Consider the following 14,205-nt stretch of genomic DNA (forward strand, 5'->3'; position numbering starts at 1 on the left):
CAAAATGAATATTCAATGCATTACGAAGAAAAAGGATCACTTCTTCGGAACCGCGTAACTGTCTCTCATTATGAAAGCATTATTTCGAAATTTGGCTCGAAGTTGCCTACAACTTACCTCTATAATGATGAAAAATCGTGTGCTTTGCAACGTCACATTCGGGTTCGGCGATGTTTCAAACTGTTAGGTGTCGCCAAATGCGAAAAGCGGGTCAGAGCTCAAAAGTTCATGTAAGATATAAGGTAGTTTAATAACATCACACTGGCACCAACTGTCTCCACAATTTGCCCATCGCCACCGTGAGCGTGTCAAGCGATGGAGAGGTCGTCATCCTCCCTCCCTCTTTCCCTTACTCACATTTCACCCCTCCTCTGCCATGGAGACCAGAACCAGCGTTGAAGCTGTGCGCTCTCCTTATGGCTGGCTAAAGTGAACGTTTCAGACGCAGTGCTGCTCAGAATCAATACAAAAAGGCCTTAGGTGATGGCACAGAGGTGGCCAAAGAAACAACCTCTATCGTTGAGCGTTGATTCCCAACATTTCGCGGTGTAAAATGACAGTTTGTAGTATGGTGAGCAATTGGACGACGTTCTTCACAATTTTTGTCGCTGATGACAGCCCATGGACTCTTCAACTACTCTCTGAGGATATCGAGGTACAGCAACTGCAATGAAAGCGATCGCAATCTTCTGGAGTGCAGTGCGACCGAAATTTTTGCCCTTGTGTAGAGCATGCAACCACAAGGGACAGCTTAAAACCATTCGACGAAATGAGTGGTATCAAAAACAGGAAAGGCTGTGTTTGTGTGTGTGTGTCTGGGGGGGGGGGAGGGCAGTGGCGGGAGGGTAGAGGGGAGGGGGGCAGATGGCGGAGGAGGTTTATGACATTGGCACTTGCATGAACAAAAGGGCAAAAGTATCCTCCCTAGTTCGGCAACACCCTCCATATTATTCGCCCTCCTTTGTTGATATCTTGGCAATCTGTATATACAGAGGCAACCAATGATAATAGCCCTAGGAGCAGCAAGCAATATACGCTGCTCCTCTTATGCCTGTTAACAGGCATCCCGAACGGTTTTCTTGTCTAGAAGATCCTATGAATACGCTGCAGGTTTTCGCAATACAGGTACATTTTTAAAGTGCTCAAGAAATGCAGATAGGGGGGGGGGGGGGGCACAAAGGGTGTTGCTGCACTAGAGGGTGTAAGAAGAATCCTTTGTCCTTTCACTGATGCATGTGTAGTTAAATCGAAAGAAAACAAGATATCAGAAGTAGGCCTATAGGGTAATACCCACAGCAGCAGAAAATGGTATAGCGACAGTAAGATTCGTTATGAATAGGAAGGTACGGCAGAGGGTGTGTTACTGTGAACAGTTCAGTGATAGGGTTGTTCTCATAAGAATCGATAGCAAACCAACACCGACAACGGTAGTTCAAGTATAAATGCCGACAAAGCAAACCGAATATGAAGAGGTGAAGAAAGTCTATGAGTACATTGAAAGGATAATTAAGTACATAAAGTGAGATGAAAATCTGATAGCCATGGGGGACTGGAATGCAGTGGTAGGAGAAGTGGAAGATAGAGTTACAGGAGATTATGGGCTTGGTAGTAGCAATGAGAAAAGAGAGAGACTAATTAAGTTCTGCAATAAATTTCAGCTAGTAACAGAGAATACTCTGTTGAAGAAACATAAGAGGAGGAGATATACTAGGAAAATACCGGGAGATAGAGGAAGATTTCAGTTACGTCAGGCAGAGATACCGAAATTGGATATTGGATTTGAGCTGTACCCAGGAGTAGATATAGACTCAGATCACAATTTAGTAGCCATGTTCAGGAAAATTCAGGAATACAGAAACACAAGTCACCTAGGAATTAAATAAATAGGAACTGCAAGGGCAGCTATGGCCCAATGATTACTTGCAAAATGTGAAGAACTAGAGAGAGAAATAATTGTCGGAAGAACTGACTCAGCATACAGGAAAGACAAAATCGCCTTCGGTGAAATGTAAAGCAAGGACGGTAACATTAAGAGCGAGATGCGAATTCTACTCTTAAATGCAGAGAAGAGGGCGGAGGGGTGCAAAGAGTTCACTGAAGTGTGTCCGCCGCTCGTGGTCTCGCGGTAGCGTTCTCGCTTCCCGAGCACGGGGTCCCGGGTTCGATTCCCGGCGGGGTCAGGGATTTTCACCTGCCTCGAGATGACTGGGTGTTTGTGTTGTCCTCATCATTTCATCATCATCCAGGAAAGTGGCGAAATTGGACTGAGCAAAGATTGGATAATTGTACGGGCGCTGATAACCACGCAGTTGAGCGCCCCACAAACCAAACATCATCATCATCATCACACATACACTGAAGTGACAGAAGAAGAAATAGGAGATCCAGTATTAGAATCAGAATTAGAAAGAGCACTGTATGACTTTAAATCAAGTAAGCTGCAAGGATAGATAACATTGCATCAGAATTCCTAAAATCATTGGCAGAAGTGGCAACAAAATGACTATTCACGTTGGTGCGTAGAAAGTATGAGTCAGGTGATATACCATCTGACTTTCGGAATAAAATCGTCCACACACTTCCGAAGACTGCAAAAGCAGACAAATGCGAAAATTATCGCACAATCTGCGAAACAGTGTCCAAGACAATGAAAAGAATATTATACAGGAGAGTGGAATGGAAAACAAAACTTAGGATGTGTAAGATGACGATCAGGAAAGGAAGAGGCATAAGAGAGGCAGTTCTCAAGTTGAGGCTAATAATACACTCCTGGAAATGGAAAAAAGAACACATTGACACCGGTGTGTCAGACCCACCATACTTGCTCCGGACACTGCGAGAGGGCTGTACAAGCAATGATCACGCGCACGGCACAGCGGACACACCAGGAACCGCGGTGTTGGCCGTCGAATGGCGCTAGCTGCGCAGCATTTGTGCACCGCCGCCATCAGTGTCAGCCAGTTTGCCGTGGCATACGGAGCTCCATCCCAGTCTTTAACACTGGTAGCATGCCGCGACAGCTTGGACGTGAACCGTATGTGCAGTTGACGGACTTTGAGCGAGGGCGTATAGTGGGCATGCGGGAGGCCGGGTGGACGTACCGCCGAATTGCTCAACACGTGGGGCGTGAGGTCTCCACAGTACATCGATGTTGTCGCCAGTGGTCGGCGGAAGGTGCACGTGCCCGTCGACCTGGGACCGGACCGCAGCGACGCACGGATGCACGCCAAGACCGTAGGATCCTACGCAGTGCCGTAGGGGACCGCACCGCCACTTCCCAGCAAATTAGGGACACTGTTGCTCCTGGGGTATCGGCGAGGACCATTCGCAACCGTCTCCATGAAGCTGGGCTACGGTCCCGCACACCGTTAGGCCGTCTTCCGCTCACGCCCCAACATCGTGCAGCCCGCCTCCAGTGGTGTCGCGACAGGCGTGAATGGAGGGACGAATGGAGACGTGTCGTCTTCAGCGATGAGAGTCGCTTCTGCCTTGGTGCCAATGATGGTCGTATGCGTGTTTGGCGCCGTGCAGGTGAGCGCCACAATCAGGACTGCATACGACCGAGGCACACAGGGCCAACACCCGGCATCATGGTGTGGGGAGCGATCTCCTACACTGGCCGTACACCACTGGTGATCGTCGAGGGGACACTGAATAGTGCACGGTACATCCAAACCGTCATCGAACCAATCGTTCTACCATTCCTAGACCGGCAAGGGAACTTGCTGTTCCAACAGGACAATGCACGTCCGCATGTATCCCGTGCCACCCAACGTGCTCTAGAAGGTGTAAGTCAACTACCCTGGCCAGCAAGATCTCCGGATCTGTCCCCCATTGAGCATGTTTGGGACTGGATGAAGCGTCGTCTCACGCGGTCTGCACGTCCAGCACGAACGCTGGTCCAACTGAGGCGCCAGGTGGAAATGGCATGGCAAGCCGTTCCACAGGACTACATCCAGCATCTCTACGATCGTCTCCATGGGAGAATAGCAGCCTGCATTGCTGCGAAAGGTGGATATACACTGTACTAGTGCCGACATTGTGCATGCTCTGTTGCCTGTGTCTATGTGCCTGTGGTTCTGTCAGTGTGATCATGTGATGTATCTGACCCCAGGAATGTGTCAATAAAGTTTCCCCTTCCTGGGACAATGAATTCACGGTGTTCATATTTCAATTTCCAGGAGTGTAGAAGTAAGACTATAGAAAAATCGATACGTTCCTGGGATTTGTCGACCTGGAAAAAGCGTTTGACAATGTAAAATACTGCAAGATGTTCGAAATTCTAAGCCTAATAACGGTAAGCTCTGAGGAAAGAGGGAGAATATACAATATGTACGAGAGTCAAATAGGAACAATCAGAGCGGAAGACCAAGAATGAAGTGCTCGGATTAGGAAGGGTGTAAGACAGGGATGTAGTCTTTTGACTCTACTGTTCATTCTATTGATCGAAGAAGCAATGACGGAAGTAAAAGCAAGTTTCAGGGGTTGAATTAAATTTCAAGGCGAAAGGATATCAGTAATAAGATTCACTGGTAACAATACCATCCTCCGTGAAAATAGAGGAGAATTACAAGACGTGTTGAGTGGAACGAACTGTCTAGCGAGAATAGAATATGGACTGAGAGTAAATCGAAAAAGATGAAAGTAATGAGGAGCTGCAGAAATGAGAACAACGAAAATCTTAACATCATGATTGGTGATCACGAAGTACATGAAGTTAAAAATCTCTGCCACTTATTCAGCAAAATAACTGAAGACGGATGGAGCCAAGAGGAAATTAAAAGCGGACTAGGACTTGGAAAAAGGGCATTCTGTGCCAAGAGAACTCTAATAGTACCAATCATAGGCCTTAATTTGAGGAAGAACTTTCTTGGAATGTACGTTTCGAGCACGGCATTGTTTGGTAGTGAAACCTGGGCTGTGTGTAAACCGGAACAAGAGAGAATCGATGGATTTGAGATGTGATGCTACAGAAGAATGTAGAAAATTAGGTGACCTGATGAGGTAAGGGAGGAAGAGGGGAAATGAAAATGTGGAAAACACTGACAAGAAGATGGGACAGGACGGTAGGACATCTGTTAAGATACCAGGCAGCAGTAGCTTTCATGTCACTAGAAGAAGTTGTAGTGGATAAAACTGAAAGGGAAGACAGAGACGGGAATATATCCAGCAAACAATTGACGACATAGTTTGTAAGCGCTACTCTGAGATGAAGAGGTTCCCACACGATAGGAATTCGTGGCGAGGTGCGTCAAACCAGTCATAAGACTGATGACTCAAAAAACAAAACAAAAAACCACGACTGAAAATTTGTTCACGAGTGCGACATTCAGTTCTGTACCTATCGTCCTCTTATTTTTCCTCACAGTCCTCATCAATGATTGTACGTGAGGATCAGCGAACAGACACGTTGATCCACATTATGTATTGTGACTTAGCGTAAGATGGTTTTCTGCTTTCCCTGCATACGATACAATTTTCGCTACGGTGTCTCTTGAGACACTATCTTGGTTACGGAACACTAGTCATATGAACGCCAACAATTTGCCCACATTAACTTCACTCAACTCCGACATAATGCACTCACAATTACATGAAACACTCTTGTCACTACGTATGACAGTTGCAGTGTGTTGTGGACATTGCACAGGTGCCATCGGTGGTCAAATACAACAGTGCAAGCTGCAGACATGATTAGCATCTGCATTTTAACCGTTTTCAGCGGACAGGCAATGTGTTCGTATTTTCTTCTTTTACAGTAGCCGGCCGCGGTGGCAGAGCGGTTCTAGGCGCTTCAGTCCGGAACCGCGCGACTGCTACGGTCGCAGGTTCGAATCCTGCCTCGGGCATGGATGTGTGTGATGTCCTTAGGTAGGTTCTATGGGACTGATGACCTCCGATGTTAAGTCCCATAGTGCTCAGAGCCATTTTTTTACAGTGGAGACAGAAAACTGAACAAAATCGGTTACGTGCAGTTAGTTATATACATGTAAAAGTCTAATATGACCTAAGGAAAAAGAGGAGGACGTCTTTGATGGTGTTTGACACGTTCCTTTCCTGCAGTATACTGGAGTTTCAGTTTAATATTGGGATCATGGTGCTTCTTCTAAAATTCAATGTTTCTGAATAATATTTTACTTTTTGTTTACCCAGTCATCATCTACATCACTAGACGTCGTTGTTGTCGGACTTGATGCGACTGAATGCCAAACCGGCATATTGTCTTGAGAGGCATAGACTAAAGATTATTTGGCGTCATTTTGTTGTTTTTTTTATAAGCGGTATAGGCCGTACGAGTATGTAGGCATACTTCCTGAGGTTGTACAGCTTTTCTCTGTCGAAAATTTCCCATTTGCTAGACGGCAATATTCATGTTGGACGTAGCACTGAGCAGACTTTCAGCGAGAAGGTAATCTCATGGTATTTTGGAATAGTGAGAAACCTTTTCAGGTTTCTAGGAGCGACTTTACCATACGTATCATCGTTAAGCTAGGTTCCTTTATAGAATGTAGGTCATCAGGTTCCATAGTCGACGAAAGATCAGTAGAAACCTTGTTATCGTTTTTTGAGGACTGTGAGCTGACCAACGTCATTCTCTGTGTCTTCCCTTCTTCCACCACCATGCTTCGGACTAGTTCCTTATATACAGTAAACGTAAAATCGACGGCATTGCCAGACCCATTTTATCGTGCAAACAAGTTTCCTTCTCGCTGCAAAAAAGTGCACTGATACACTCAGAACCATTATCTTAAAAAAAAGGTGAAAATCCGTATAATTCGAACTAGTTGCGTTTCTGCTCTAAGCGGTTCATTTACGTTCAAGCACGCATTTCTCGTGTTGATTTCACATTTTTGTCCAATCCCTTTAGTCGTGATGTAAAATAAGACGACGTGTTACCCAGATGACGTGAAGAGTATGTTCACGGAGCTGCTGCGTAGAACATACTGGTGCCCATCACACACTGCCAGCAACCTAGTAAGGCTAGGAGTTATGGAGGGGAGGCTCCGCTCACCAGTGCTCACATGAACCGTAACGAAACCGAATAAACTTCAGAAGTATAACGTGTATTAACATAAAGAAATCACACTGGACATGAAAGCAAATACAATATTGCTTAAAATCTGCTTAAGTATTTAAATAAAAAGTTTAAAAAGATATAATTAAAAATAAATAATATATATTGCTATCTGGACTGATTTTTATTATAAAAGTATTTTCGAAATATTATATTTCAACTGCGTTCGTACCAACTTGGGCAATACTTCATAGTGAAATCAGTGGTGGAAAGTAGCCACACATTTGATATTATCTCGCAAACAGCACATTTTCAGAAACTTGTATCCTGGTATGTTATCGATTCTATTATCGTATACCTTCACCAGTGTCAGTTTCCACTATTAATTCTGAAACAAAAACACGGGAAAACGTAGCTCATTTGAAACATAGCTTCGCATCAGTCATGGGAAGACCCAACACGCTGCAGTAAATACCAAGTCTGTACAAATCTACTGTTTTCTAAGAGTGAACGTGATCGGAAAGAGCGCAAGGAGCGGTTTTTCAGTAACGTACTTACGATGTCACCGTACTCAAACCGCTAATGAAATGCTTTAACAAGAAATCGGAACATGTGCTATAGATAGAAATTTTTCAATTGTTTCTGACACTAAACTTTTGTGAATGTATAATACATACTGCAGACTAAACCAAGTGTTTATTTTCGTCAAAATCCCTAGAAAAAAAGAGGAGTTTTCCACTTCGGCTGTTGGTGACAAGTATTCACTTTATTGAAGCTCGCACGACTGACCAATTTTCAAGCATAGTATGCACAGTACACTGCAAAATTTTCCGATTATTATACGTATAAGTTTCAAAATTAAAGCCAGAATGTTTACTGGCTGCAAAAGTGCTCATCTTCCAAACATAGTTGCACGTTATGTAGTCGGTCTTGCATGTGCTAAGTCCGTCGTTTAATAATACGTTAATTTTACAGTATATTGATACCTATTGCACTTCAAAATGTCCATTAAGGAAGAAATTGGCGATTCGTGCGATCTTGAATAAGGTGGATAATTATCAACAACAACCGAGGTGGGAAGCTTTAAAATGTCCTTTAACATCCCACATGAAGTAAATTCTTAGTGTTCTCTTTGTCTACTACTAGCTACAATTTATACAGTTGCCATTATTTACCTTAGGGAATGGTTCTCCGATGACGTGGCAGAACATGGTGGCCTCTTCTCCGGGTCGTTTCGACTGGATTCGGGGTGTGACTTTCACCCGAGGCGTAGCTAGAAAATACAGAAAGAAGAGTCTTATAACTCTAATATTTCTGATTTGAAGAAAAAAATACTATTTTCACTTCACCACATTACAGAAAAGAGAACGTTTGAGTAGGTTATCAAATCGTGATCATTAGCAATACTGCGTAGTGTGAATTCAATCATATCGTATTTGGCAACTCGCAGACGAGGCTATAAATTATTATCTTCTACGACAGATTTTTCTGTGACTAATGATTCACGCGTAATGAACGAAGTGTTATAGGAAACAATAGCACATCTAATAAATTTTACTTGCAATGAAGTTCAGCGAATGTATCAGTAAAGGTGTACCCGTAATAGCGTTCCTATGAGATACGAAATTTTATAACTTAGAAACTTACGGGCAAAATGATGGGCTACCTCGTTAAGTGTATTTTTTATAGCTTCTCTGAGCGTTAAGGTAAGACATAGCTAAGGCTTAATGTCCCATCGACAATAGGATCATTACTGAGTAAACGAGGATGTAAAGTGTGAGAAGTGGAGACAGCTTGATTTCATCGGTGCTTTTCTGACTCTCTGGAACTAGCCCTTCGCGAGAAGCGTTCGTTTTTATCACGGATTAACGTGCGTGTCCGACAGCAATCCCGCTTAATACCAAAGGATATATGGTTCATGAATTCGGCCCAGAGGTCAGTGATGCGGAAATGTTGACCTCTATCAACGAATCCCATCTAGTTGTTACGTCATAGGCATCGACTATTCCTCAGGGTCGTAACACACGAGAATTATTGTTCTTCCGTTCTGCACTGTAGACTGTCTGAGGAAAACAATCCGTACATTAATGGACGTTAATATAGGGAATGTCCATCCTTCATCTTTATGACGGCCTAAACTCCACAGTTGATACTTTCGATGTGGTGCCTCTTTCTCTGTGATGGAATGGCAGCCCATTCTTCCTCGAGAGCCAAAACCGGAGAAAATAGTGATGCCGGACACTGTTGCCTGGAGTGAAGTCGACCTTCTAACTAAACAACGGGTGTTCTTTTGGGTGCAGGTCAAGACCCTGAATAGGCCAGTCCATTTAAGGGATGTTACTGCCCACACATCATTGCCTAAAAGATGCTGCTTTATCACAGCGTGCAGAGTTACGCCGATAAAAACATCGTCTCCGACGTATTCATCAACTCTAGACACTACACTATGCTGTAAAATCTGTTCATACTCTTTCGCATTTAGTTGTTTCTTAAACGCAATAAGTAAGGACAACCTTACAAGGAAAATCACCACCGTATCGTAACACCAGGTACTCAGCGCTTTACTGTTGGCACTACACATGATGGCAGGTAACTTCCCCAGGCATTCGCCAAACCCTAACCCTTCCATCAGCTTACTACAAGGTATAGCGTGGTCCGCCACATCTGGCATCGCTAAGCACTGAGCACTGAAATGGACCCTTGATACAGGGGAAGCTTCTTAGACTGGCAATCAAAACGTCCTGGGTTAAAACCTAGTCACTGCGTAACTTCTTCATTACAAAAAAAAAAAAGGAAATAAAACGCATCAGGAATAGCGGCCGAAGGCTTCCGGCAGTGGCAGCAAACCTCGTTTTGCCAACGGCTTTGTCAGACAGGGTGGAGGCGAGAACAGACGCTCAGGGCACTATCTTGCTCTTGAGGCGGAAACTGCACCTAAAAGCCGGCCGAAGTGGCCAGCGCGGTTCTAGGCGCTACAGTCTGGAACCGAGCGACCGCTACGGTCGCAGGTTCGAATCCTGCCTCGGGCATGGATGTGTGTGATGTCCTTAGGTTATTTAGGTTTACTTAGTTCTCAGTTCTAGGCGACTGATGACCTCAGAACTTAAGTCGCATAGTGCTCAGAGCCATTTGAACCATTTTTGCACCTAAAAAGGATGAAGAACCAGCAATGATCAGTGGTATGAATATGCAGAAGACAACAGGAATCTGATAAATTGAACAACCAACGAAAGGGTGACACTCTACGAGTCGGAGCGTGGAGTGTCAGAAGTTTGAACGTTGTAGGGAAGCTAGAAAACCTGGAAAGAAAAATGCAGCGGCACAATCTAAGTATTGTGGGAGTCTGCGAAGTGTAACCGAAAGAAGATATAAATTGCAAGTCAGATGAGTGTATGGTAAACCTAACACAAAATGGTATAACAAGAGCAGGATTCAATACCAATAGGAAGGTAGGAAAGAGAGTGAGTTACTGTGAACACTTCAGTGACAGGGTTGTCCCGATCAGACCAACGCCTATGATAATAGTTCAGGTATACATGCCGACGTCACAAGTAGAAGATGAAGAATTAGAGGGAGTATACGTGATTCGGACAGCGTGCGGTGTGCTGCCCGCAAATTGACTTTAATTAACATGTTATTCCGAGTTTTTTAACGAAGATAAAAGTTTTGCATTTATTCGTCATTTTTGAGCTGTTTGTAAAATTTACAATCAATATGGTATGTATGCCACTTCATTGCTTTGTTCTTTGATGTCTACTGATGGATAAATTTAACTTTTAGTATGTGTTCACAGAGTCTCGTTGTAAAATAATTCCTAGCTTGAACGAAAAATATTTTTCAACAGTCAGTACATTTCATTTTGTAAACTCAAGGTCGAAAAAATATTGTGGGTTGGTTTAGCCAATGGCATATGTGTGCTCGTATTGTTCTCTGTGACCTGAACCCGGTTTTTAGGTTTCGTATTTGTAGGACGTGTTGGATTTTGCCTGATACTTGCTCCAAGTAAGATAATGCAATTTATTTGTCTTTCTACTTATTTTGCCCTCAGTTAACTTAAAATTTTACCTTTTAATTTAATCTTATTAATTTCGTTTATTCTGAAATAAATTATGTCGAAAATATCGATTATCCACACCGGCATGATGGCCGACTCAATAGGTGTACTGCCATCTCTGCATTAGGGTTAGTTTTCACTAAAGTGAGGTGTCGCAGAATGTGGGTACTGCGATGTTTGCGTACGTCTGGTTAAGGTTAACCATTAATACGGGCTCATCTGGAGATAGATTGGGTCCAAGTCGAACGGATAATAGGACATTTGTTAAGACGTTAGGGAATAACTTCCATTATACTGCATGGACCTGTAGAGGGTACATACTGTAGATGGAGACGGAGATTCGAATACAAATAACGAATAATTGTGGACATAGAGGGAAGTGCTACACTGCGATGAGGAGATTGGCACGATAAGTAAATTCGTTGCGCGAAACATAAAGCCAGTCAAAAGATTAATGACAAAACAAAGACCTAAAAAAAGAAAAAGAAAACAAGCAATAACATTTCTGCAGAAGGTGGCTTCTTTTCGTTGTTACCTATTCCGATGTTTGTGTAAGCCAATGTATGGTAGTGTCAAGGCTTGTTTCTAGCTTGATGTGAGGTTTCTCAGGTATTCTCGGGAAGACATTGTCAGAGGTCTACTCTCTGGGTGTCAGTACATTACTACGAGAATGCTTCCGCAACTAGACGAATGTCAGGTCAATTACTTGATATTTCGGATGAGGTTTAAATGCAGGAAATATTGCAGAAAAAAAGAAATGGCTCTGAGCACTATGGGACTCAACTGCTGTGGTCATAAGTCCCCTAGAACTTAGAACTACTTAAACCTAACTAACCTAAGGACAGCACACAACACCCAGCCATCACGAGGCAGAGAAAATCCCTGACCCCGCCGGGAATCGAACCCGGGAACCCGGGCGTGGGAAGCGAGAACGCTACCGCACGACCACGAGATGCGGGCTATTGCAGAAAATTGGAATACTACGAGCATATAATTAAAGTTATGTTAAACAGCATTTTCATTTCTTCATATGCAAATATTGAAACAAAGAGCATCCTTGGTGCCTAAATAGTTCAAGTAGAGTAGCTAACATTAGATTATAAACAGTAGTTTTCATTCCGCTTAAAATCATAAAGAAAGAATTAGGAAGTGATTAACCGATAGACTTACAATGGGTTGACAGCACTAAATTTGCTGTCAACGATGAGTCCAGTTTAGCACTCTCATTTTCAAACATGCCCCTTCTGAACGGGCTTAAGAGATAGTGACTATTTCACGACAGCCGGTAGCTTTCATCACGTGCTGCAAACAAACTTTTGAAAAGACTTGACAGGAAGTGGCATCTTCTGCAGGAGTTATGATAGTGGAGGAAGGATTTGTCCAATGAAATGTGACCAGTTCTGCCTCTGAGGTAAATTTGTTGACTGGACGAAATATTAAAACAAGTTCATGGAGCAGCTAGATGTTCTCTCTGGCGTGAAGCTGGCGGTTTAAGGAATTCAGGAGCTACAACCAACTTGAATACACAAATATACACACACAAAAAAAGAAGGAAAATAGGTGTTGTGGTAGGTTTTTTTCTACATCTTAAAGATGATGTCTATTCAGATTTCGCTCCAGTCGTATGAAATTGGTGCTAGTAGCACCACTATGAGGATACACATCAGGTTTGCCTTAAACACACCATGTGACGGTCAAGAGAGTTAGTTACTCTTTGAGATTAGGCATGGTGAGTTGATGTTATAGTTGAATTCTTTTATCTTGGCGGCTCGCGCATGCCCGCCCAGACGCGGGAGATTGCTGCGTTGCCAGTTGCACACGACGCATCCGCCAAGAGAAGCAGCGCCATAGTATAGCATAGTTCGCAAGCTTACGTTTTGAGGGGGAGCGCGCAGTTCATGAAGTAAAGCCACCACGGCCGCATTAACCCTTTCGCCGCTACAGAGACGTGCTCCCTGCATTTCGCGCTGTGCGCGATTTTGTCACTGCACTGCTTGCCTGTGCTGACACATGGTGTTCCGAGTGCTTTGACACTCTTATCATTCGATTCCACAAAAACTATTTGGCCCAAAAATTAGATTTTTACACATCTTCTTGACTGATACCTTCCCCCCATAAATGGCTTAATTTTGTTTCGATGTTCGATGCAGTTATTATGCAGCATTAAATTTTGAAGAGTTTGCAGAGGTAAAAGTCCATAGAGTATACTTTCCGTATGGTCGATTTTAGTTGCCACAATGTTGAGAATGAAATGTGGACAAGATACCTAAATTTCATATAAAATTTACTGTATAACAATATCTCATTTAATTTAAGTACCACATAGGTGTCGTATGTAATATTGAGAAATATTCCTTCTTTCGCGACTCTAACAAAAGTTTTATTTACACCGGGCACGTTTGGCGCAGCGCGGAATGCAGGGAGCACGTGACTGCAGCAGCGAAAGGGTTAATGAAGAGACAAAGCACTAGAAATTTCAAAAAATTGCATTCAAACGAATAAAATTCGTGAAATAAGACACTTAGATATTGTTTTTAAATAAAGAAAATATTTAGCATCGCACAAGGTTCTTTTTTTTTCTTATTGTTCATTATTGATCGTTGTGTTTGGTCGTTGCGGACGCCGCAGGACATCCTGTTCAAGTTCGGTGGTTGATCCTTCCACTCAGTTTTTTTATTACAGAGGCCAACCGGCTCTCTGACTGAACACGCTGAGCTACCGTGCCGGCTGTTTGAACTCTGTACCCATCGCTTGCTATCCCATCGCGTTAACCATTACGCTAACGCAGCTCGTTCTGCAATGTATCTCCATAAGGACTCTAACAAAATTCTGACAAACACTGTTGGTATGCCTATGACTTACTCGCACTTTGTCGAAGTACAATAGGAAATAAACAATAACCGCTGTTCTTTATTGCGAAAAGGCGGTTCGTGAAATTGATATGAACACCATTCCTTGCTATCGCCTGAATTGGGAGTCTTATTGCTTGTTTGGTTTAATTAATTAATAGAATATGAAGCAATTGGTATAAAGAATGGTTTTTTCAAACTTTCTATAAAACAAAGTCTGCTATCAAGACATTGCTTTTGTTCTATTACTTTATTTATGACTGAACGTTTCTAAAACTGAAGACACT

The 14,205-nt window shown here is 43.1% G+C and overlaps 1 protein-coding gene across 1 annotated transcript in view; it reads right to left on the minus strand.

Annotated features, from left to right (window-relative positions):
- LOC126100756 (follistatin-related protein 5-like) overlaps nt 1-14,205 on the minus strand; it is a 250,945-nt gene that overhangs the window by 92,685 nt on the left and 144,055 nt on the right. Inside the window, exon 7 of the mRNA XM_049911410.1 lies at nt 8,191-8,288. Within this exon, the coding sequence (XP_049767367.1) occupies nt 8,191-8,288 (98 nt within the window). The remainder of the gene's footprint in view (nt 1-8,190; nt 8,289-14,205) is intronic.

The sequence above is a fragment of the Schistocerca cancellata genome, chromosome 1 (assembly GCF_023864275.1).
Source record: "Schistocerca cancellata isolate TAMUIC-IGC-003103 chromosome 1, iqSchCanc2.1, whole genome shotgun sequence".
Classification (NCBI taxonomy): domain Eukaryota; kingdom Metazoa; phylum Arthropoda; class Insecta; order Orthoptera; family Acrididae; genus Schistocerca; species Schistocerca cancellata.